General features: G+C 39.3%; 1 protein-coding gene across 1 annotated transcript in view; it reads left to right on the top strand.

The window, feature by feature from the left end:
- Positions 1 to 12,501: 12,501 nt before the first annotated feature.
- Positions 12,502 to 25,774, top strand: part of PAM (peptidylglycine alpha-amidating monooxygenase) — a gene marked incomplete at both ends in the record, with an annotated part of 76,631 nt that continues 63,358 nt past the window's right edge. Inside the window, 3 exons of the mRNA XM_084278389.1 lie at positions 12,502 to 12,593; positions 13,728 to 13,848; positions 22,379 to 22,436. Of these exons, the coding sequence (XP_084134515.1) occupies positions 12,502 to 12,593; positions 13,728 to 13,848; positions 22,379 to 22,436 (271 nt within the window). The remainder of the gene's footprint in view (positions 12,594 to 13,727; positions 13,849 to 22,378; positions 22,437 to 25,774) is intronic.

Genomic DNA, 25,774 nt, shown 5'->3' with positions numbered 1-25,774 from the left:
GACTCGACACCCTGGCCACACTCAGACTGCCCCAAAGCAGCACAAGAGCACCCTTTCCTGACCAGCCCCTTTTATGGGGGAGTCATGTCAGGTGGTCTGGAACTAGATAACTCAGCTCATCTGGGATAACTCGGCTCACCTGGGATAACTCAGCTCGCCTGGGCTGACTGCTTGGGGTGGTAGCTCTGGCCTGGCCAGAACCAGGATGTACTCTGTAAGCATTGCTCAGCAATAGCTAAAACATCTTGGTGTTTTCAGCACTGTTTTGGTCACAAATCTAAAATAAACCTCCTTACAAGCTACTGTGAAGAAAATTAACTCTGTCCCAGCCAAAACCAGTACAAACTCCACCCTGTTCCATGCCATTTATATCATGCTCAGATCCCACACTTATCTAATAGATCCTCATTATCCACATCCCACATACATCTCAGCCTGTTCTTTGATGTATACACAGATACTGTTTCCTTCCTGCCTATAAAATTTCCTTTGAGTTCATGACTTTGTGCCCCATCTGTTGTGATCACTCTGGCCATAGGAGGTGGTGTGATGCATGGAGTTACTTGGCACCAAAGCTACCTCACGTAAGGTCACTGCTGCACTTGCACTGCTTCTTGTAAGCCTTGTCCTACACAGGTTCAGGTGGTTCCTGCTATAGCACTTCCTTTAACATGCAACTCAAATTAGGGGTTACAGCAATTTAAAGATATAGATGTTACAGGCCACTCATGTCCTTTTGGGCCAGGCTGTGGGGTTTAACATTGCAGTGAACTCCAACTTCTGACTCTGCTCCTATTTAAGGTCCTACCCTGTATATTCCTTCAAGAACTGGGCTAATCGGTCCTCTCCACTGGGTACAGTCCCTCAGGAACAGAATGCTCAAGTGTGGGTCGCCTGAGGGGCCACATGTCCTGCCAGAAAACCTGTTCCTTTATGAGTTCCTCCCCACAGGCAGCAGATCCTGCCAGGAGCTTGCTCTGGCATGGGCTCTCCGCAGGACTCAGCTTTCTTCAGACCATGTTCACTTGCTCCAGTGTGGTGTCTCTACTACTGAGAATTCCTTTATTATGTGTTTTACATTGTTCAACCGTTAACTAAGTTGAATTACAATCAGTGACCTGGGTTTTGTCTTCCACTCATTATCTTTAATTAAGAGGTGGTGTTATCTGAGCCATTTGGAACAAGGAAAGACCACAACATTAGTTTTGTATTAAAGTAACAAGCTTCTATTGATTTATTTTTGTTAAATGAAGTTGCTTGTGACTTTTATGAGGCTACAATGCTGTAAATTTCACTTTAACTATATAATTTAGGCTGGATTTGTGGGAGAATATTCCAGATTTTACTCTGGGTGGCTCTTAAGAGTGTCCTACTGCATACAATTCAAGGGAAAAAAACAATTCTCTATTTTTTCAGGGTGGGAGGAGTGTACCGACAACTCTCTCACTTACACTTGTCTCAAATAAAATATTCTGCCAGAAGAATATTTCTGTCCTTTATTGGGAATAATTTCCTTTATATCATCCATCTAGTGGTCCGTTCCTTTTGAAGAAAATTTCTTTAGGTGGGATTTTTCCAGGGACGAGGGGTGTGTGTAAGGGGGTGTGTGGGTTGGATGGTGTTTGCTTCCTGTTTGGGTGTTAAGCAAATAGAAAACGTGGAAGTAATAACTTCCAATACTCCAATTTATGTTCTGTTTGGTGTCAGTGAGCAACTCACATGGCTCCACAGTCTCACAAGTGGCATAGCAGGGCTGTGCTCACAGGTACTCTGAGCAGCAGCTGTGCTCCGTCACTTCTTATCTGTGATCTGTGAGTTCAGCTGCTCACCTAATCACTCCCTAATATATTTTGGTTTCAGTGAAGCAGTTTAAAACAGATGAATTGCCATATGTGGTGGGTTGACTTCAGCTCACCACCAAGCGTCCACAAAGGCCCTCTGTAACTCCCTCTCCATCAGGAAGGCATGAAAGAAAAAAATACAAAATAAAACTAACGGGTCAAGATAAGGAAAGGGGCATCACTCACCAACTACTGTCTCAGACAAAGCAGACTTGGTTTGGAGAAATTAATTTGAGTTATTGCCAGTTAAACAGAGTAGGTAATGACAAATAAGAACAAATCTGCAACTACTTCCCCTCCACCCCTCCTTATTTCCCAGGCTCAACTTCACTTGCCCCCTCTATGTCATGCACCTGAATGGTGCAGGGCATGGGGAAGTCAGTCTGTAATGCTTTCTCTGCTCCTGGATTGCCTTCAGGTGTATCCACCTGCTCTGATGTGGGGTCATCCATGGGCTGCAGGTAGAATCTCTGCTCTACTGTCGACCTCCATGGGCTGCATGGGGTACAGCCTGCTTCACCATGGTCTTCACAGGTTGCAGGGGGATCTGTGCATTAGTGCCTGGAGAACCTCCTCCCCCTCCTTCACTGTACCTGGTGTCTGCAAGGCTCTTTCTGACATCTCACTCCTCTCTGGCTGAAAAGAACACTGCCACTCCTTTTATTCTTTTAATTCTTAAGTGCATTATCACGCATGTGCTAACACCATTTCTGACTGGCTTGACCTTGGCCAGCATTGAGTCCGTCTTGGAGCTGGCTGGTGTTGGCTCTGTCAGACACAGGGGAAGCTTCTAGTAGCAGCTTCTTGCAGAAGCCACTTCTTCCCTGCCCCTGCTACAAAAACCTTGCCACACAAACCTGAAACAGCCTTTCATGATACAGGGTCTTCACAGTCTTCTTCAACATGAGTCCTTCCCACAGGCTCCAAGTCTTTGTGAACTGCTCCGGAGTAGGTGCTTTTTGAGAGTGCAGTCCTTCAGGTACATGCTGCTCTAGTATGTGCTCCCCAGAGCCTGCTCCAGCATGGGCTTTTCAAGAACTGCAGCTTCTTCACGGTGCATCCACCTGCTCCAGCATGGGTTCTTCCATGGGTTTACACTGTCTTAATTGTGTTATTGCGAAGGCACCACCAGCATCACTGGTGCATCTCATACCTGGATGATACTGATACTCCTTCTGACATGAGGGCAGCTCTCACAGAAGCCACTCCAGCCGTGCTGCCCCCCCCTTTCCAAAGCTTTTCCATGTAAATACAATACACCATATGTACAACATTATACGCATTTTGACTGAAAAAAATTGGTGCTTTACTTTTATTTGAGGATATAACTTGTACATAAGGAATTCAGGGAGCTTTATTTTAAGTCCTTCTTAATGAAGGAACATGCAATTAATTTAATTCATAATTAATTTAGTTCATATGCAATGTGTAATTGAACTTAAATATTTTAACTGATCTCTCATTTATCCTTGGAGGCCAGTTCTAACTCTGTAAAACATTCTCCCTTTAGTATTTTCTATTTTTCATAACAAAAGGAAAACAAAGGGCACTTCAGTGAACCTTCATCCTTATTACATTGTGCTACTGATAGGGATCTGGATATTAAAATGAAAGCGGAGGCTTCTCCTGTGTTTTCCCTTTTTAGCAAGTAATTAGTACCATCCAACTCACTCACTTTTTCAGAATATAAAATTAGCAGTTCGTTCAGATGTCGTCTTTCAATGAAAAATGTTGATCTTCCTTGACAAGAGAATTTTACCTGTTTTGATGCTGGGTCAAAGCAGAAGGATTACAGGCTGATTTGCTGTGAATAAAATGCTTTTCAAATGCTATTATAATGCAGAATGGGAGAGCTAAAACATACTCTCTCTGGTCTTCAGACTTCTGAAAAACGCCTGTGACTCCCACAGGAAGAAAAAGGGGGGTTGCATTTTACTGTTTTATTAGGGAGAGTTTCAAGCCGCTTGACAAGCTTATGTTTTGCATTTATAAAATATTTCATTAGCAATGTAATAACAGATACTGAGTTAGCAAATTGTAGCCAATCTTAATTCTAAAAGATGGTAGGGGAAAGAAAATGAAAAGCTTTTAATTCTTCCATTTTCCAAGAAAGCATGCAACCGTCATGATGTTTCACTATAGGGTTTTCTATTCTGTGGATGTGCAAGACTGAAAAATCAGGTTATAAAAACTCATTATTGATTGAAATCTCCTAATATTTTAGCAGTGTGAACACAATATGAGGAGGAAAGGATTTTGTGTGGTAGTTTCTTACATAGTTCTGTTCTATAAAAATAAGTTCAATTCCTTACTCTTGTTATACCTAAGAATTTACAGTATGGTTATGGAGTAAATGAATAAAATCTTATTTTGAATTGTATATCACATTTTTAAAATCTTGTCTTAGATTTAAGAAATTTATTTAAGTTTCCAGAATTTCCAAGAAAATTAGTTTTATTTTGGTCTGAAACACACCAGCATGTATCTCTAGATTAAGTAATATTTAATTTCCTTATTTTTCAGGTATTTATTTATTTCATACCTGAGTGTATATTATTTTGAAGAGTGGTATTTGTCATACTTAATTTGGCAAAGGAGAGGCAATGTGCATTAAGAACTGTGTTGGCAGATAGGCAACAGGCTGATAAAGCAAAGGCTGCTCAGTAAGATCACATTGGAAAGTAGCAGTTAAATGTTTTTCCTTCTTTTTTATTACATATTTTCTTCTATTTTGACTAAGTTATCACTGTTTAGAAAATTAGCTGTTCTAGAAATTGATCTGACAAAATCAGGTCTGCTGAGGCTTTGAAGTTGGCCCCTTTCAGTCCTCCTGGAGGTACTGAAGGCAGCAGCTGTGGGCGGAGCTTGGGAGCCTTAGGTGACAGTGATTCTGACAACCCCGGTTGTGCTTTTTTTGCTTCTTTTGGTTTTTTTTCTGGTTTTCCTCATGTATTTCCTGATGTTTACAGAAGTCTGAGGCTGGTATTAATTTGTATTTATTCTCTAAATCAGTAATAATAAAATTCTTGTTTTGTCTGTCTGTTCTTTCATTGCATAAACATTTCTTATAACCTGTTTTTTTTTTTCACATTCTTTTGTTTCTAATTTCCATGACTGGTATTGCTGTGTAAGTTGCCTAGTAAGTACAATTCAAGTATTTCCTTCATTGTTGTGTCGGTGGGGTTTGTGTATGGCTTGGGGTAATAGGGTTTATGATATATTTGTGATTCTTGCTCATTCTAGCAGTTAGGAACCTGCAAGACCTTTTGTGAAACTTGATATCCAAAAGGAAAAGGCAGAGTGTAAATGACAGTTCTCCATCCTTTATTTCTTTGCTGTGGAAAACTTAATTTCAGATTGCTGTCTAGTGGGTAAAATACCTACTGAATTGACAAAGGACTTTGCTTTATTGTTTTTCTTGGTGTAGATATCCTGTCTTTAGATGGTAGAAGTTTCCAAGTAGGAAACACAGAAAACTGATTCATTTAACAAGAAGCACATAAATGTTTAACAGGTCAGCAAAATCCCTCAGAATAAGTTCAGCTATTCAGGTATTTAGCTTCATTTAATAAATAATGTTGCCCTTACAAACCATCCTTTTAAGCGCTGCTTAATACAAATTTTTCATTTAATACTTGTAGTCAGATCAGAAAGAAATACACGTTGTCTGATTTCAATTCATTCAGAAAGCATGTGAAGAGTAAATCCATTTAGAAAGTATCCAATTCAACTGCTGTAATACATAGGAGAAAATTCAAGTTGCAGTCTTTTATTCAATACATGAATACTCTGCTGCCTCTGGTCGAGTGGACAATAGGTTTCTTATTATGAAATACTTCTTTTTAAAGTGAGCACCATGCTTATGCTCAGCAGAGCAAATTTTAGGAAAGGATGTTCATAGAAACAACAATAGAAATCATCTTGCTCTTTTTTTTTTTTCCTTTGGTATCCATACCTGAAAAGTGTTTTGGTAGCAGAAGATACAAAATTGTAAAACCTAAATGAAACCAAAAGGTAAACTGTACTTGATAAATTATAATACTCATTAAAAAAAAAAAAAAGAAGTTTAATACTGCTCCAAATTCAGTGGATTGCTGTGAAGATGGGAGTTGTGCCTTTCCAACCCCAGCTTCGTGCTCACACCATTTCTTTTGTGACAGAAATGCCACAACTGACTGCTGGCACACTGACCAGTTGATCTGATGGGAAATTAACACAGTGCTGGGGCTGGTCAGAGGGGCGGGCATCAGCTTCCTGAACCAATGCAGAGCAAAAGGAGGAAGAAAACACAAGACAGTCTACAATTACAGCATGTTTGGTATATGGTGAGAATTTGCCTTTAACTTTTATGGAGGAACAGGCCAATGAAGTCTAGTTTGAAGCAGCAGCTTCTACTTAAAAAAAAAAACAAACAACCAACCCAAAACCAAAAAAACCTTCTTAGCTTTCAGATGATTGATCATGTTCTAAGTGAAGTATTTTCTAAAGTGATAAATGTATTACTTAATCAAAAAAAATTGCTTAAAACATGATACATGTCAGGACATTTTCAATACTTACTTTTAAAATAAATAAGTATAGGGATACATTTGTTTGGCTATGCATTTCATTAAAAGTTACATAAGCCTTATATTTTCTTTAAACATGGTTTCATTGGTGTCCAAAGAATTCTAATCTGTAAAAGCAGCGCACCTGTAGAGATTTTTTTTCTGAGCTTTCCTGGTATCTTTTTACACATTCATTGCCCTGTATGGGCAGTAAGGTTGTAAAACTAATCAAGGGCCCTCAGTTTGGATATACAAATTTTTCATCATCTGCCATGATGTGGTGGTTTGACCCTGACTGGAGGCCACATGCCCACCAAAGCTGCTCTATCACTCCTCTTTTCAGCTGGACAGGGGAGAAAATTTATATTGAGAGGCTTAGGAGTCCAGATAAGAACAGGGAGAGATCATTCCTCAGTGAGCATCACGGGCAAACCAGACTCAACACAGAATACATTCCTCACACCCTTCCCCTGCTCACTGTGGGGTGCCACCCATGGGAGACAGTTCTCCACAGATGTCTCCAATGTGAGTCCTTTCTGTTGGGGCTTCAGCACCTCACCAGCAGCCCCAGTGTAAGAGTCACTGCTATGGGGTGCTGTCATAAATCATAGAATGTCTTTCAGTCTTTCAGACCCAGACTGCTCCAGCCTGGGCCTCCATGAGTCACAAGTCCCCCCAGCAAACCTGCTCCATCATGGATGTCTCTCTCTCTCACTCATCTCTGTGTCTATACCACGGGCTGCAAGTGCTGGCCGAGGCTTGCTCCAATGCAGGTCACAGTATCTTCTGTATGTCTCCACCTGCTCCAGTGTGGGGCCTCTCCGCAGGCTGCAGGTGGGGTCTTGGCCTTTTCCATGGGCTGTGGGGGGGATACCTGCTCCACCGTGAGTTTCTCCATGGACTGCAGGAACATCATTCTCTCTGGCACCTGGGACGCGTCCTCCTCCCCCTTCCCTGACCTTGGTGCCTGCACAGTTCCTTCCGTCTTCTCACTCCCTTCTCTGATGGCAAAATGCAGCTGCTTGTGTTTTTTTTCCTCTTAAATGTGATATCCAGAGGTGCTGTGACCATCGCTGATGGGCTCGGCCTTGGTCAACCACGACTCTGGCCTTGAGCCAGCTGGTGTTTGCTCTGTGGTGTCTGCAGAGAGCTTCTGGCTGCTGCTTGCAGAAGCTGCCCCTGCAACCACCCCTCTTCCACCAGAACACGACTATGCAAAATGATAACACATGACAATCCATGGGGAAAATCCTAGGTATCATCTGTCCTTTTTGCCTTCTATCTTCTTTATGCCATTGAGAGTGCTAGAATTTCCATGCTTGTAATCCCTTATCCACATCAACTGCCATCTATTTCTCTCAAATCAGTTTCCTACTTCTAATAGACATACTCTACTGTCCTTATATATTGTTTCTAAAGGTCGAAAGAATTTATTGTCACAGACTCAAAGAATGGTTGAGAGGGACCTCTGGAGGTCATCTGGTCCAACAGTCCAGATCACCTGGGAGCTCAGGACCATATCCAGATGACTCTTGAGTATGATCAAGGATGGAGACTCTATAACCTCTTTTGGCAACCTGTACCAGTATTGATCATCCTCACACTGAAAAAGTGTTTCCTGATGTCCAGAGTGAACCCACTGTGTTGCAGTGTGTGCCCATTGACTCTAGTCCTGTCATAGAATTGAATCAGAATAATTTCAGTTGGAAAAAAACCCTTAAGATCATTGAGTCCCACATAACACTGCCAAGTTCACCACTAAACCATGGCCCTAAGTACCACATTTACAGACCTTTTAAATACCTCCAGAGGTGGTGAATCAACACTTAACTCGGCAAGCCCGTTCCAGTACTTGACAGACCTTTTGGTGAAGAAATTTTTCCTAAAATCTAATCTAAACCTCCCTTGGCACAATATGAGGCCATTTTCTCTATCACTCATTACTTGGCAGACGAGACTGATGCTCACCTTGTTGCAGCTGGAGTGGTAAGGTCTCCCGTCAGCCTCCTTTTCTCCAGACTAAACAACCCCAGTTCCCTCAGCTGCTCCTCATGAGAGCTGTTCTCAGACCCTTCACCAGCTTTGTTGCCCATCTTTAGACACACTCCAATACCTCAATGCCTGTTTTGCAGTAAGGGGCCCTAAAGTGAACACAGGACTCAAGATGGGGTCTCACCAGTGCCAAACACAGGGGGACAATCACTTCCCTACTCCTGCTGGCCACACTATTTCTGATACTGGCCAGGGTGCTGTTGGCCTTTTGGCCACCAAAGCACGCTGCTGGCTCACATTTAGCCAGCTGTCAAACAGCACCCACAGGTCCTTTTGCACTGGGCATCATTCCAGCCACTCTTTCCTGGCCTGTACCATTGCATGGGGTTGTTCAGACCAAAGTGTAGGAGCTGGCGCTTGGCCATGGTGAACTTCATACAGTTCGCCTCAGCCCACTGATCCAGCCTGTCCAGATCCCTCTGCAGAGTCTTCCCTACCCTCCAGCAGATTAGCACTCCCACAAAAATTGGTGTTGACAGCAAACTGACTGAAGATGCAGTTAATGATCCCCTCATCCAGATTATTGATAAAGATGCTAAAAAAGCTTTTACCTGAGTTCATTCTTACTGCATCCCTCCCTTCAGGTATTTTTATACACTGATGAGATCGTCCCCACCATTCTTTCTCTTCTCTAGGCTGAAAAGTACAAGGTATCTCAGCTTTTCCTCAGAGAAGATACGATCCCATCCCTTCATCATCTACTTGGCCCTCCCTTGGACTCTCCAGTCTGTCCATGTTTCTCTTGTACTGGGAAGCCAGTGCTGTGGACTTGCCAGTGCTGACTAGAGGGGAGGATCATCCCTCCACCCCCAACCTATTGGCAATACTTTTGCAACCCAGGATATGATTAGTCTTCGTTGCAGCAAGAGCCTGTTGCTGGCTCACATTCAATTTGGTGTTGGTGAGAAACCCTGGGGCCTTTTGTGCCAAGCTGCTTTGTATCTAGGTGGTCCCCAGCATATAATGGTGGCTGGGGATGTTCCTCCCTAGGTGCAGGACTTAGCACTTCCCCTTGTTGGGCTGCGTGAATTTGCTGCCAGCCCGTGTCTCCAGCTTGTTCAGGTCCTGCTGTATGACAGCACAACCCTCTGTTACATTGTCCACTCCTCCTGGTTTGGTGTCATCAACATTATACATCTGTGTTCTTCGTAATTGCTTATCCAGGTGCTAGATTGCTAAATGTTTTGTAAGATGTTTTTAATGATGTTGAGGCACAAGAGGTTGACAGTTTCTGGCAAAGTGCTTTTTGTGTACGTCTTTGACCAAGATGTTGTAAGTGACTGGATTTAGTTAATTAATGAATCTCTGAGGTGATCTCACAACATACTGAACTTCCTGTGTTATTAGAAGCAAAGTGCTTCAACCTGGAGGCCTAGCTGCAGTTTGTTCAGCTGGCTGTTGTTTGTGTACCCAGTTGTTCCTAAGCTTAAAATTTTGTCTGAGACAGAATGCAGACAGAAAAGTAATCCTTGCTCAATTCCATGACTTCAGTCCATAAAGGACAAGAAAGAGATTGAATTGTGAGAAATTACCACCTGTGACAGACTTCCATATCGATACCCATAGGCTTTGACCTTTTTTTTTTTCTTTGATGGTAGTGGTGGTTGAAGGTGAGGTTTCTGCTTGTGGCTTGTGTACTTGCTGCTGTATATAAAATGTTCTAGCGACTAAACTGAGATAAGGAATTCCTATGATGTGCTTTATGAATTTGTGGTTAATACAGAGCTTTCTTTTTCAGCAGTTCATTTTTGTAAATTGATTATCTAATTTCTTTCTTTCAAAAGACTCGCTTTTTAATTCGTTTAACATCACAGTGAAACAATACTTTTATTTTGTGTGCTTTTTTGAATTGTATTTTGAATTCCAGCTTCTTGGTCACGTTTTTTTTTTTCCTCCCTCAGCTTACTCAGTAAGGTGTCTTCATGCTAGTTGCTGTTGGCCTGTTTTGGCTTTCTTCAGTCCTTTGTTTTATATAATTTCTTGCTGTGTCTGGGTGTGGCATGTAGGACAAAATAACATGCGTATGTTGCCCAATCTGATCTGCATCTCCCTTTCTCTCCTTTCACTCTAGTCGTTGTCATTCATTACATCTTTTTTACTTGACTACTCCTGTTCCCTTGGGCTCTCTTACCCCAAATTGAAAGCAAAACAGTATCAAGATGTCTGCATAATGAACCTGAGTAACTGCGTAATCTTCTTGTTGCATCACTTATCCTCGCTTTTTTCCCTTGTTGTCTGGAATTCTTGTGTATTGCATCCTACCTGAAATGATACTGAACTGTCTTCAGAGCAGTGCTGCTTTTCTTTATAATTTATTTTCTTTTTTGTTTTCTTCCCAGTGTAAAATTCGGTTGTGCAGGGGTCTCATCTTAGGTACCAGATGAATTAACCTTTTTTATCCATCCAGCTGAGGTAGTTAAAAGCAAAGGTTGTGGGTGAAATTGGCCTGTTTTTAAGTAGTATGTACAGATGTTAGATATACATGTATTGATCTCACAGATTTAATGTCTTTGCTTTTAGAGATTATTCCAGATTGTTTTCTTTTTTCTCATGTGGTCTCTAAGACATGACCTCCCAGATACTACATATACATATACTTTTGTTTGATAGGAAGCCTTTTCCTACTGGTGCCCAGAGATGGAAGTGATTTATTTTTCATAAAACACATGAATTTTAAGTTTGTTTAATTTCAGAATCCTTCTTTTCTGGTTCATCCTTATAGCAGTATTTTGACCATGTCTTCCAGGGGTTGGGAAATAGTTGGGTTTAGGCATTTTCTTCCTAATACTACTTATCTTAAAGGAATCACTACATAATACATTTTAAGGATTTTGACTTGGAATTTGTCTCCTGCCAGAGTTAGAATGCTCCATAAAAATAATAGTATATGTCTTCACTAACACACAGCATGATTTTCTAGCATGCATATAAAAAGATACAAATTTTGAAACTAAAATGTTGTGACAACTGAAATTGGGATGTTAAAGCAATGAGGAGATTAATGGTTTACGCTGATACAGCCTCAATATATGAAAGGATAGAAAAATATTCAAATAATATAAAGCAGTTGGATCTTAATAGTTCTTGTAGTAGTTCAGAAAATAATTTATAAGTATGAACTTTCTGAAATGGATAAAAAAGTAACTTAAGTACATAAGAAACAAACACCGTAACAACATAATAGTGTATTACAAGCTGTGTTAAATGTAAAATAGTCTCCCAGCCTGCAATGTGTGCTGAAACATTTAATGGTAGTTGATAAAATTTACAAACCTTGATTCTTGTCATGTCAGTGTTTGGCTCTTTTTTTTTTCCTGCTTGTAAAACACATTATACTAGTGTTCGTACACGTGAAATACTTCATGCTTTGCCTTTTGCATGTTGAAGGGGTTTTATATTTCTTCCTATCATATAAAATATATTTGAGAGTGCATTTTAATGTATCAATATGAAACGTGTCAGTTTCAGACCGTGGAAAGGGAGAAAAAGGAGCAATCAACAGACTTGGTACAATCTTCCCTGGGTTGGTCTAAAGCTTGTGAAAGAACTTACTAATGTATTAAAATGCCTGAACAGGGATTTGCTGAGAACTAATGCTGTAATGTGTTAGTCATCCTTTATCTGCTTCTATTTTTACAGGTTCTGAAGGATGACTGACGCTGGTTTGTGCGATGCCACTTGGAATCACCAGCACTGTGGATTGATAAGTAACATGCAGATTTAACTGCACAGTCTGGAGAGAAAGTGTCAGGAGCGCCACTTCTTTTCAGCTCCTTAAGTGGACAGAAGTAGTGTCATCTATCTGCGAGGGAAGATTCTTCAACAGATTTTTACAGCTAATAATAAAGACAACACAGCATCATCCACCTTCCTGATTTACAGCGCACCACCTTCCAAGACAGATGGTCTGTCAGAAGCTGGAGGATGCCTGCAGAGCACATAATAATGAAGTGGTGAATTGATACCGCTGCCGCCGCCGCCTAATTGTCAGGATCACAGCCGATAGAACCGCACTGTCCTTTTTCTGCTCCCTTAATCAGGCCGGGAACAGCAGGGTGGACATGGCTAGCTCCGTTAACAACCTGCTTATACTGTTTCTTGTTTTCCAAAACATCTGTTTGGGTTTCAGAAGCCCACTTTCTGTCTTCAAGAGGTGGGTTATGCAGGAAGACCTTATTTGTTGAATGCATGCAGTCACGATATTACGGAAGTATGAAAAAGCATGTCCTAGATAAAAAATGTGTGTGGGATTTGTTGGGTTTTGCTTACTTGCTCTGATTTTTTTTTTCCTTAGATTTTGAAATGTGTCGTTTTGAAGACAGAAACTTGCTTTATCCATAGGTTGCTCTATAAAATGTTAAGGATGATAAAACAACAGCAAATAGAACTTTTTAGATAACACCACAGATGTATTGCACAGGGAGGAAATGTATTTCAGCTGCTTAAGTTAACTTGAATGTTTTAATGAGAAAGCATCAGCTAGTTTAACACTGGATAATCTTGGGGGATTTTGAATGCAAAATTACATAGGTAAACCTTAGTTTAGTGTGGACAAAAAAAGTAGCCTTTTAGCTCTACCAAAAAAAATGTTTTATTGTTTGTGTTTTGTGCACGGTAGTTACCATGTCATTTTTATTTTTATATATATACATAAATACACATATTCAAAATTTATATCAATGTTGCATCGTGTTTCAGATGTCTTATAATTTAGTTCCTATGGTAATCTACATTTTTTTTCCAACTTGTTTATATATTGCTTTCAATACAAGCCTTGCTATTCATGTGAAGTTGTAAAACTTAATTGTTCTACTTTGCTACTTACAATTAGAGTTGTTATTGATATTGTGGTGTTGGAAGTAAAAATTTGTCCTTTACCACATTATTTAAATTTAATCTGTATTGAATTATACATCAAGTACATAGATTTTTAAAAAATCAAAACCCAAACCAAAACAAAGAGACTCCAGAAACCTGTCTTGAATTTTTAACTTGACATTTTCTAATGAATTAATTTTTTGTCTGTACATCAGACAGTTACTCAGATCAGATTATAGGTTACGTTTTCAGCTAATGTTTTCCAAACTAGTCTGTCTCATTGCTCAGCAGAACTACTTCAGTAAATGCTTGATAACTAAGATGTTTTCCTCAGCTTATGAAAGAGGGAAATTTTTAGATCAGTCCTGGAGCTACTCAGCATTGTCCAATTAGTTCTGAAGACCTTTATTTTTAGAAAGTCATAACAAAAATCAATATTTTAAAAAAATATGTACTCCTTCTATTTAAGGTATGAAGATACTACCAGATCTCTTTCCAGTCAATGCCTTGGAAGTGATCGCCCAGTGATTTCACTTGGATTGTCAGATTTTGCATTGGACATTCGCATGCCTGGAGTGACACCTAAGCAGGTGAGAGAAATGCAGGGGGTTTTTGCCACATGCTGTTTTTATTGTAACCTAGGAAAAGGAAGTCTTGCCTACAATGTCACATAAAATGAAAACAAAAACAAAAACCAGTTATATATTCAGAGAAAAGTAGGGATCAGAATAGTAATCTCAAATGATAAAAAAAAGAATTCAATCTGATTAATTTTATTTGTAAAAATACTGTTTTCATAACCTGCATTACTGATGTTTATTAAAAGAAGGAATGTGATTTTTATTAAAGTGAAATATTACCAGCTGTGCTCATAAGGCATACCTTTATTTAGATTTCCAGTTTACACCAAATCCCAGGTGATGAGCTGAATTCGGTTGCATTGAGTTGAACATTGGTGCAACTTTGGCAAGTTGAGACAAAAAACCGAAAGCTTTTTATAAGGGCAATACTTTTGGCACAGTATTTTAAACCATTACAATACCCCAGGAAAATTGCTAGAAACAAATTGTAATGGAATACTCTTTAAGGTTTGAAATTGTTTATATTCTGCTGAGCCAACTGAACAAAATTAAGGCAATAGTAAATATATTTAGCATTAGCATTTTTAAGATTCAAATAAAAGTCTGAGATTCTACAGTCATTTTCACATGTAATTTCACAAAGCAAGATAAACAATGATTAATTGATTAATTTTTTTTATTTTTTTTTGCGGCGAGGCAATGCAGGGAATTGCATATGTCATGAAAAGACCCCACATCTCTTTTAGAGGGCTGCAGATGCTTGGAAAGAGCAGGATGTGCTGCAGTGGATGATGACTCATAGTTGCAGATAGCACTTTCAAAAAATACTGAAGGGAAATGAGGTTTTAAATTATTGGGGAGTGCCCCCTCTGGAACCTGTAATTTAGAGCAAGTGGTGTCATCCCAGCAAGTGTGAAACAGAAATATAGTTTCTGCTAGATCTTATTTGTCTGTAGCAAAATACTAAACTTCTTGTTCAGAAAGAGTGAAATATACTCTCAGTTCATCCAGCTGCATATTTGTAATTGTGTTTTATTGGTTTTACCTGAGGAGCCATTAGTTGAAGAGGTAGGACACACATATGAAGGGGTCAGACATTTCAGATTCCTGTTAAAAAAAGAGAACGAAAACCCAACAGCACCAACAAAAGGCTGCCATGGTTTATAGAGAGAACATAATACTTCTCACATTCGTGGGTATATATATGGTCAGCAGCCTTTATGTATACAATATATTGAAATGTTGCAGTCTAGTATACATTTGGGGGACGGACAGGATAAGACGGCAGCAGAAAGCAACTTACCAGGTTAAAAAATGTAGGTGAAAATAATCAGTAACTACTAGCCTTATACACTTTCAAGTCTTGCTTTTATTTGAATCTCTCAGTCTCACCTGCCTATCTTCTCATTTTCCCTTCCAGAGTGTTCCCTGCTAACTGTACAGGAAACTTGGTTCCCATTTAGACATGTTAAACTGATACACTTGGCAAGAAGCAGTGGCAGAAAAGACAGTCTTCATTTTCATGCCGTTCACAGAAGATAACCAACATCTATAGTAGCCATTAGTTCATTTTTGTGGCAGAAAGAACATGGCAGGGAAGAATCCTCTTTAGACAGGCTCTTAGTAGCTTGCTATCTTCATGTACCTTTTGGCCCTAATTGTGGGATAACACACGTTTAGTGAACGTGGATCTACTGTGCCTTCAAGTTGTCCATACTGCTGTTTATTTATGAGTGTAAATTGTGAGTTGGATTTAATTCTTTTGTGTTCCTTCCAACTTGAGATATTCTGTGATACATAGGTTTCTGCTTCCAGTGTCTATCAGCAAGTTTATCTATTCATGGAAGATGCCAAAATAAGCCAAAGAGAAAGAACAAATGCAATTTCTAAAATGCTTTATTAAGAGCTTTCTGGAGGTGTATTGCAGTTTTGTTTTGCCTAGTTGCAGTTCCTGAATTCTCACACTTAAAACTTCAGGTGGGAATAGTGGGAAAAGAAAAAAGAGAAAGAAAATGAATAAAAAGAAAAAGATGAGGAGGAGCTGAAAGTAGTGGAGAAGAGGTGAATGAGTTAAAGTCAGAAGTGTATCTTCAGGGCAACACCAGTATGTGTAGGGTTAGTATGTGCATGTTTTTGTGAAAAGAACATCTTGCTTCCACTGGATTGTTACGAATTCTGAGTTCACTATTTGTCCACAGATTACTACTTTACAGAGACTTCACAAACTGCTCTGGCTAATTTCTCTCTTGGTGGTATGCACATGACAGTCACATTTCTTCTCTAGAGTCACAGCTAGCTCTCAGAATGATGTCTAATGGAACTAAACAGTTCTTTGGTTACAATTTATGCCCACTATGACCTACTCTAGACATACAATCAGAAGGTCCATGCAATGTAAGAATTATTCTGGAAAGGCTACAGTGGTTGGTTGGTCAGTCAAAAAAGTCTCCAAGCTTGAAAAACAAAGGGAACTTCGGAAGTAGCACTGCTGTTGAGTTGAGTTCTTACATAGCATCACTGAAGGGGACCGTATTTAATTTTGTTTTCCAAAGTCCTTGATACTCCATGTTCCCATGTAATGCTTGCTGAAAACAGATACTAAAAGTTAACCTCATTGGCCTCCAAGAGATCTAACCGATCTGCATGTTTCCCCTGAAACTGAGATGAATTTTTGGTGCTACCAGGAAGGTTATACCTAGATTATGATCATTCACATTCTTGTTTTTGTCATTGAATTATTGAATTATTTTAATGTAGAGGCATAGAGCTAATTTACAGTTTAAACTCCGAAATATGTGTCTGATTCACAGAGCAAATACATGGCCATTTCCAAATAGGACAAAGGAAAAGAAACCCCAAATGATTTTGTATTATCTGCACAGGTAGCAAATTGAAATTGTTTAGGTGGTATAGTTCTTGGTGGAATGATCTGCAAATGGCTGAAGTAAAGTTCACAGTATGTCCTTGTGCTGCTAGGTTAGTCGCTTAAAATTTAATTCATGTGTATCTCATAATCGAGGCTGTGGGAAATGTTGCCAAAACCCCTGCTTTTCTTTTTTCTTCTTCAATGAGTTACGAGACCTGTTCTGACTTTGGAGGGTTGGATGAGGGGTGTTGCCTGACATTCTGTAGCTGCACTTGCCCCCTCAGTGAATCAGTGAGAGCCAACCCTTAATGTGGCTCAGGAAGGTGATAACTCTGCTCATCTGCCCTCAAGTTGTGTGTTGTTTCAGCCCAAGTGCCAAACAAGAACAGTCCTGTGAAACCATTTCAGGAACTTATGAACGGGGGCACTGACATGTCTATTCAAGCAAGACAAATCTGGAAATCAGTGAGACAAAATGGCTTTCCAGCTCAGTTAATAAATTTGGTTTATATTCACTCCTAGTTTTGACCAATGCCATCTCTCATACGTTGGGGAAACAGTATCTGCAGTATTTGAATGCTCTGTTTTTTCTTAATTATTTGAATTGCACAGTAGGGAAAAACACAACTAATGTCATGTAAAGAGTAATTTTGGTGTTCCGCTGAAGGCTGGAGGACATATAAGAGCTGTGGAGAGGAAGACTGAAGGGCTTTTTGAGTTCTGAGGGAAAACTTCAATAATAATTCCTTATAATTCAGATAATTAGAAGAAAATTATTCCTCTGCACAGTAAATTAATACTATGTTAGGACTTGTTTAAACGGGAAAGCAGATTGTTCTGTCTTCCAAGAAAGGACTGGAACATTGCATTTTGAAGACTTCTGAATTTCAAATACAAAACCCAATACTATTAAGCAAATTAAAGTCTATTTTGTGAAAGCATTAAGAATGCAGGGTAAACATGTTTACTCTGCTGGTAAAATGTTTTGCTGCTGTGACTATTTGTGTTCGTTACAAATCAAACAAGAACTAATGATAAAAAATTATAGTGCAATTAAAATTGTATCTCTAGTAATTTTGTTCGTAAATACTATTTTGGGGTTGTTTTTTTTAAATTAATTGATACTATGTTTGAGGCTGAACAAACTTTCCATTGATAAATTAATTCTTGTGTGGCACTGGCTGACTTCTTAAATTTAAATTTCAAAATTCATAAACATTGCTAAATGCACAGGAAAGTAGTAAAAGATGTGCCTTGGTGGGGTATTGATAGTGTGGTAATGTGGGAAGGTTATGTGTGAAAGGGTTCTTGTTCAGTGGATTTCTCATGGCTTTTTGTTTGTTGGTTTTGGTTTTTGATAAAACTGCTTATCTTGAACTTCTACTAGTAGGTCGGCAGTGCTTGTAATACTTGCATTTTTGGTTTTGTAACTTTAGTTTCTCAGTTGAAATACTTCGTTAAAATTTTTCTTCTGATCTCCAGTTTGCTTGGGTATATCATACCCTATGAGATAAAAATACATAATACAAGAAGGAAATTGGAGACTCTTACGGTTTCGCCCCAGCTGGGAGCTGAGCACCACACAGCCACTCTCTCTAAGCAAGAGAAGGGAGAAGAAATGGGGAGGGGAAAAAAACCCAAACAGAAACCTCGTGGGTTGGGATAAGGACAGCTTTCTGGGACAGCAGAGAGAGATGTAGCAGCAACAGGACGTCATAGCAAAACATACAAAACTGATGTTACACCATGTGGTTTCTCCATGAACCACACAACTCAGGCCATACTGCTCAGAGCTATCCCAAAGCCGGACTGTCCCCAAACTGCACGTCTTGGAGCCATGTGCTCCTCCCCCACCAGCACCCCTTTATGCTGAGCATGACATCATATGGTATGGAATACCCTCTTGGGCCAATCTGGGTCATCTACCCTGGCTGTGTCCCCTCCCAGCTTCCTGGGTGCCCCCCACCCTCTCGCTAGCGGGGCAGCATGAGAAGCTGAAAAGCCCCTGACTGCTGGGAAGCAAATAAACCATCAGTGTGTTATCGACATTGCTCCCTTCCCAACTCCCAAAGAGCACTGCACCAGCTGCTAGAAAGAAAATTAACTCGGTTCTAGCCAAAACCAGGACAGATACCCATACATTATTGGCATGGCTTTCTTTACTATCACTACAACAACCAAGTTGAGATCTTGACCTGAGATCCTCAAAGACTTGCTCTGACTCTGGAGAAGTTTGGGTGAATTACTTGGATATTACTTAGGGTGAAATTCTGTAAAAAACCATATTTTAGTTAATTATATGAATATGGACCCTGGCACAGTAAACACTAATGTCAATGCCAGAGATTTATGAGAAGTGGTGCAATTATTAGTCAGCAATGACTTAGCAATTACAAAGATTGTTCCTTTAAAGAAAGGACTGGGGTAGCAGAGGTAAAACTTCAGCTTTTCTCTTAGCCCCATCCCCTGTCTCTTTTCAGCAGGCAGCTTGTTGCACTTTGAATGTTCTTTTATTTTTTTTTTTTAAACATCTGAATTGATGAGGTTGTGCATAGTGGAACAGTCTAGCTTTTTGCCTGTTTGTTTCTTAGGCACGTTGAAGTCTACATAATAATTTTCTTCTGAAGATGAATCAAATGTACAACCTCATGCTCAAAGGCCTACTTAAGGAAAAGAAAACAGGACAGGATTATTGTGGATTCTGCTGTGTGCCTTTTGTAATGCTTTGGTGTCAGGATGTTCCTGCTCTTCCTGTGTTGGAAATCTGGAGTACTGGCAATTGGAGATAAGCAACCAAAATCTGTTTTGTTGAATCCAATAGCTGTTTTTATTATTTACTCATTTTATCAGCTAAATACAACATAGCTTTGTATGTCAGAAACAAAACTGAAAACCCTTGTGACTGTGCCAGCTCAGATTTTTATGCCAGTAATGGTAAAAACTTAATGACCACAGCGATTGACTGCATGATCCATTTGGCCAAGTGATCTTTTCTCTGACTATACCTAATGGGAGTTATTTATGGAAAGACTATAAGAGGCAGGGTAGGAGGGTGGTAATGCAAAACCTAGAACATGCCCTCCCTGTTTAAAGTAATAATGAGAGGTTGCTGGCTTGGGGATTTAGTTCATACTATCATATTTAATAGATAGTGATAGGTCTTTGTCATTGATTTGTAGAATGAAATTCAAGCCATAGATAATCTTGGATTTTTTTTTTTTTTCAAATAGGTTTCTTTCCTTTTTAAAAGTTATTTGCAGCATTTAGAAAAGGGTTATATTTAGGGCAATTTTTGTGGGTTTGTTTCCTGGTCTGTCTACTTTTCAAAATACATTTTGATAGGGAAGAAGAGGAGATAATTAAAATAAACCCCAACATGGTGGTAGGTTGGAACAGTAGGAAGGGGAAAAGTGTGAAACTACACTGTGAGTAGCATGGAATTTTTGCAATTAAATGCTTTGCCTGCATCTGTAGGGTGGTCAGGCTAAAGGAACTGCTGTCCAGGATCTCTTGGTAATGAAATGGAATTGCTTCAGATTGCTTTGAAGAACAGAGATGACTAATGTCAGGCAATACAAACAATAACAGACAGATAGGAGGTAAAAAGCTTTGAATAAAACTGTTTGCTCCACTCCCATGCTGCTCTGTTGTTCTCCAATCAGTGGGTTTGATTGACATTTTTGTTTGGTTTTTTGGTTTTGGTTGGGATTTTTTCCTCTTAAAAACCCATTTGCTCTACTTTAGGATTAAAATCCTAAAGGCACATCAGATTATCTGAGAGTTTTTCTCTTAAACTATACAATGTAGAGTACATCAGCTTTTGTGCAGATGACAAAGAAGATGGAAGAGAGATGTTTAACTGGGACAGATGCTGTGTGCATTATAACACTGAGTCAGAGGCACGACTGAGTTCTGGAGCCTCTCAGATTAATGAATAGCACAATACCATTTTGTTACATCAATGACAGCCAGTTAACAGTCTTCAATTAGAAAAGTAAGATCCAAAAATATTAGTACATCTAGACTTTTAGTATTTGTAGATGTTAAGACACAAGTTATAAGATCTCAGCCAATTTATCTGTCCTAATACTCTGTTCTTTTGTTCTTAACTAATTTAATTCTTAATTGACTAAATGTTAATTTCAAAAAGTATGGGTCATGCTTAATTTTAGTCCATACTGTTTCTGAATTAAATTTTGAAGATGAAGAATCTGCTGTTTCTTCCTACTACAATGTGAAGCATTGCTACCATTGACTTTCAAAGTTTGGACGTAAAGCCTAAATAAAGGGTATCGTAACAATATCAACAAAATTAAGGGGCTTTAAAAAAATACATACTTCTTAACCCAGGTAAAATAGAAATGGGAAAATAGCTCCTTTTCAATTCTAGAAGGCTTTAGTTCATTCTGTAAACACATATAACTAGAGTACATAGAGGCATTCACATTGTTTATATCAGGTGACCTTTGATCATCCTTTCATTTTCTAGGAAAACCAACAGAAACGGTTTCCTGTCTACACATCACTGCTTTGTGTAATCACATTGTTATCACCATTGTTCCTGTCCATCCTTCTCAGTTGCATTTAATTGTCTACATCTATTTGCAGTGGCTTCTTTTAAATTAGGTTTGAAGTTTTTCACAGCAGGAATTTTATCTTGATCTGTTCAGTGTGGTCCTGTGGTGGTTCAACCCCAGCCAGCAGCTGAGCACCACACAATGGCTCATGTTGTTGAGGCAACAAAAGTAACTGCAGCATCATGAAGAAGGCATTCTTTGTAAATCTTTGCATCTTGTGCAGACTGTTTGTCCAGTTGCTCCAGGAAAATTTTATTCCTTTACAATGCTTAAGCAAGAAAATCACATATTGAATTGTTTCTTTCGTAATTGATTCTGTTCTTCATTTTAAAGGACATTTGATGTTTATTAGAATGCCAGGGGAAGAATATTTTCATTGATTGTAGTAGAATTGCATAAATCAAAAAAACCTGTGTTTCTATGATTGCTGCTGCAGTGGCACAGCATTTTTACACTTTGTAGTCCAGTTATATAAATCTTGGAATAAGGTGAAATACTGCTATAGGCAGAAATCTACTTAGCTATGAAGTCATAGAATCAGAATATCTCAAATGGGAAAGGATGCATAAGGTTCATTGAGGCCTGGAGCCTTTTCCAGTGACTGCCCACCCTCTCAGTGAAGATGCTTTTCCTAATGTGCCAGTCTGAACTTCCCCTGATGCAGCTTCATCCCAATTCTGCGTCCCTTGTTGCTGGTCACCAGAGAGGGGAGATCAGCACCTCCCCCTCTACTCACGTGCTGTTGATTATTAGATTATAGTAAGTTTATAAATACTGAGAATACCAAGAACACAACTAGTCAGAAGCTCAATAATTCTATTCACTTCATATAGCACACTCACTGATTCATGCTATTTGTTTGGACATGGAGAGGGCACTGTTACTTCTTCAAATTTTTAGCAGGCAAGGAGTGTTAACCACTGCAAGTAAGTTCAATGCTAAGGCACATAACTATATATTTTTTGTATATTAGTTTGTTCATTAGAGCCATAGTCATCTTCAGAAAGTGTAGAGAATTTTGATGTTTTGTTTCTATTCTTTTCATTCTAAGTATTTCTATTTTAAAGGTAATCTCTGTTCTTTTGTCTTTTAATAGTCCGATACCTACCTCTGCATGTCAGTACCCCTGCCAGTGGATGATGAAGCCTATGTAGGTGAGTACTGGTTAACTGGAAGAGCCTAAGCAAGCCATTGAAGAACCTCAATATTTTCTTTGTTTTTCCTTTGATTCATATTGACTTAATCTCTGGATGTCAGAGCTTCCAAAATGCATTCGTCATTGCTAATGCAGAAACAAACTAGAGAGAGCTACTTAGAGTCAAGATAACAAACTGTATCAGGAGAGATTCATGAGTAATAGTAGTTAAGGAGCTGCATGCAGATGCCTCTGGCAGTCAGTACCAAACAGCCCCATTTGTAAAGTATTGGCTTTCTGTCTCTGGCTGGGTACTTAATTCTGCTCCACTGAGCAGAGTGTTTATTTACCTGCTGGTACAGGCTGTAAATCCTTCGCACTTACAGTCAGTGTTGGCTGCAGTAAGATTTTACTTATCAGGGAAAAAAAATCAAAACTAACTAATCTACCCTCCTTTTTTCCTTTTTTTATTTCTCTTTTTTTCTTTTTTTTTTTCCTTTTTTTTTAATGCTGTGGCATGACTCTTTTAATGCTGGTGGACAGATAGCAGAAAATACTGTGTATATAGTAGAACTTCATGTTGTATTATAATAACTAAAAAAATTGAGTATATGTTCTTCAGTGCATTCTCTGTATATCTGTTTTGTAAATAGTCAGAAACTGCCCTCACATTTTAGCTCTGAGTTTGGCCTGAGAAAGAAAAGAAATGAATGTAAAGGGGAGTGGGTGTTCGTTCTCTGCTAAACTATACTTGCTGTGCAGTGTGTGCAATAGATTCTTCTGATTTCAAGTGATTCATAGAAAGGCATACTGCTAAACTGCTGCTTAAGCAATTTTTATTTAGTGCTTCACTGAGTTGCAAAATTGCATAGTTCAGTTCTTTGTTAGATTGCTGCACATTTAGTTCTGTCTTTTGGTGTTTACATGTGTTAAAGCCACCATTGTGGTTTCAGCTAGGATAGGTTTATTGTCACCAGAAGTTGGGATGGGACACAACTAGGACAGGTGGCCCAAACTAGCCAGAGGTAGTATTCCATACCATATGACATCATGGTCAGTGTAAAAGGGGGTTGGTCAGGGAGGGTGGTGCATGTGCAGGACATGCAGCTAGGTGATGGTCTAGCTTCGTGGCCAATCTGACTGTACGGTGCAAGCGGTATCGCCGGTGGTGAGAAACTGCATTGCGTGTCACCAGTTTTGTCAGGGGGGTTAGACTAGGTGATCTTCAGAGGTCCCTTCTAACCCTCCCATTCTGTGATTCTGTATATTCTGTGGTAAATCCTGTTATTGCTATTTCCCTCTCCCTTTGTTGTCCAAGACAATGTCCTTATCCCACTGCTGATGTGTGTCTTTGTCTCCCCATTCTCTGCCCCGTCCTGCTGTGGGGAAGGGGGGAGCTGTGTGGTGCTCAGCTGCTGGCTTGGGCTGAACCATGACAGCCAGATAAACTTCTTTCAGTAGTTTTTAAAAAGACTTCCTAAAAGAATTTGCTTAGAAGTGGTATTTATCTTAACATGAGCCATACAAGGCAACCCATCTTTTTCTTTGAAGATTGGAAAAATTTTAGGTGTTTACATGCTTTTCACCATATTTTTATAGGATTTAGTCACCTTTCCAGTGATGACCTTTCATAAGTACATATCATTACAAAGCAGTGTAAGGTCTGGGCACAGTAATCATTCTGGCTGTCAGGTGGAGCTTTAAAGAGCAAAAGGAACTCAATGAGCAAATTTAAAAAAAACCCACGTTTGTTCTGTGAACATGAAGTTTTCACATGTGTCCTGGTTTTGGCAGAGATAAATTTAATTTCTTTTCTAGTGGCTTGTGCAGTGCTGTGTTAGCAGTTTAGGATGGGAACACTGTTGATAACACACTGATGATTTAGTTGTTGCCCAGCAGTCAAGGGCTTTTCAGCTTTTCATACTGCCCTGCTACTGAGAGAGTGGAGGGTAGCCAGGAGGCTGGGAGGGGACACAGCCAGGGCAGGTGACCCAACTGGCCAAAGGGGAAATTCCATACCATACCACGTCATGCTCTGTTTATAACTGGGGGGTGAGCTCAGAAGCAGGTCAGTTTGGTGTCTTGCAGAGCATCAACTTCAGTTGTTGTTGTTGTTACTGTGCTGTCTCAACCCACAATTATATTTTTTCCCTTTTCCATTTTCTGTTCTCTCCCCCACCCCACTGGGATCAGTGAGTGAGTGAATGACAGTGCGGTTGTTTTAGCTGCCTGCTGAGTTAAACCACAATACCATGATAGCGTTACTTACAGCCTTTTATGTCTGGATGCCTTGAAAAGGAAACAAAATTGCTTGCTTTTTATTCTTCTTGGTGTCTTCCACCAAAATGGATAGGCATGTGGTCAGTCTTAAGCAGTTCCCTCATGCTTCAGTAAGGTCACTGGGAAGTGTGTTCGGTGGAAAACATTTGTTAGATGGGAGTCTTTGCAACTAACAGAAGTTACGTAATCATTAGAAAGACTCAAATATATCCGTTTGCAGAGAGTAGCAAGAATGCAAACTAATGTATCTTATAAAATACCCAAATAGCAAACTAGATCTTCTCACAAAAGAGATTTTTACAACAGGAATCATCATCTAAGAAGTGAGATGCCTAGTGAAAGTTTTCCTTAAATATTTCTTAATACCGTTAAGTGTTGTTAAACTAATTATTAACTTACTTGCATTCATGGATTTTGTGTTGCTTAAACAAGCATAGAAGATTGACACACAGAGAATGAGATGCTTATTTTTAAAAGCATAGTGTCTACACTTTTATGTTTTAAGCAGAATCTGCCTTCATTGCGTTGCCAACAAATGTTGCAATTAACTTTCATTAACTACTGTAGTACTTTGTGATAGAAGCATCTAAAAAGTAACATATGAACTGTCACTCTGGGTTGCTGTTCAGTGTTGTATTGAGACAATATGTGTTTTGAAGAACTTCAACATGAGGAGATGTGAATATAAAGAATTAAAACAATAATGTGAGCTTCTGAGGCAATGCAATGGGAAAGCTGAGACCAGAACCTACGTGACCTGCCTCCAGATGAATTTATTTGCACATTATGTTGCCAAGTAAATGTGGTTTTTTTTCCCTTTTGCGTTTTAAAAGGACGCTTTTATGACTAAGTGAACTTACACTTTGACCAAGAATAATTAGTTTCTTACTTTACTTCGTTTTCCTATTTTTACCCCCTTTTCCTCCTTCCTCCAAGACAGTGTGTAAGAGGTTCAGTCTATAGGACCAGCAGCAGAATAGTTTTGTTGCAAATTGGTGAAATTTGAGGGATTTTGAAGAGAGAACTTCATTCCTAGTGTTGTATGTAGGCAGTAGTACATTTGTTAGTAAGTAAAAA

The sequence above is a fragment of the Gallinula chloropus genome, assembly GCF_964237585.1.
Source record: "Gallinula chloropus genome assembly, chromosome: Z".
NCBI classification, from domain to species: Eukaryota; Metazoa; Chordata; class Aves; order Gruiformes; family Rallidae; genus Gallinula; species Gallinula chloropus.
Note: the sequence above shows the minus strand (reverse complement) of the source record. Positions and strands in the feature narration are given on the sequence as shown.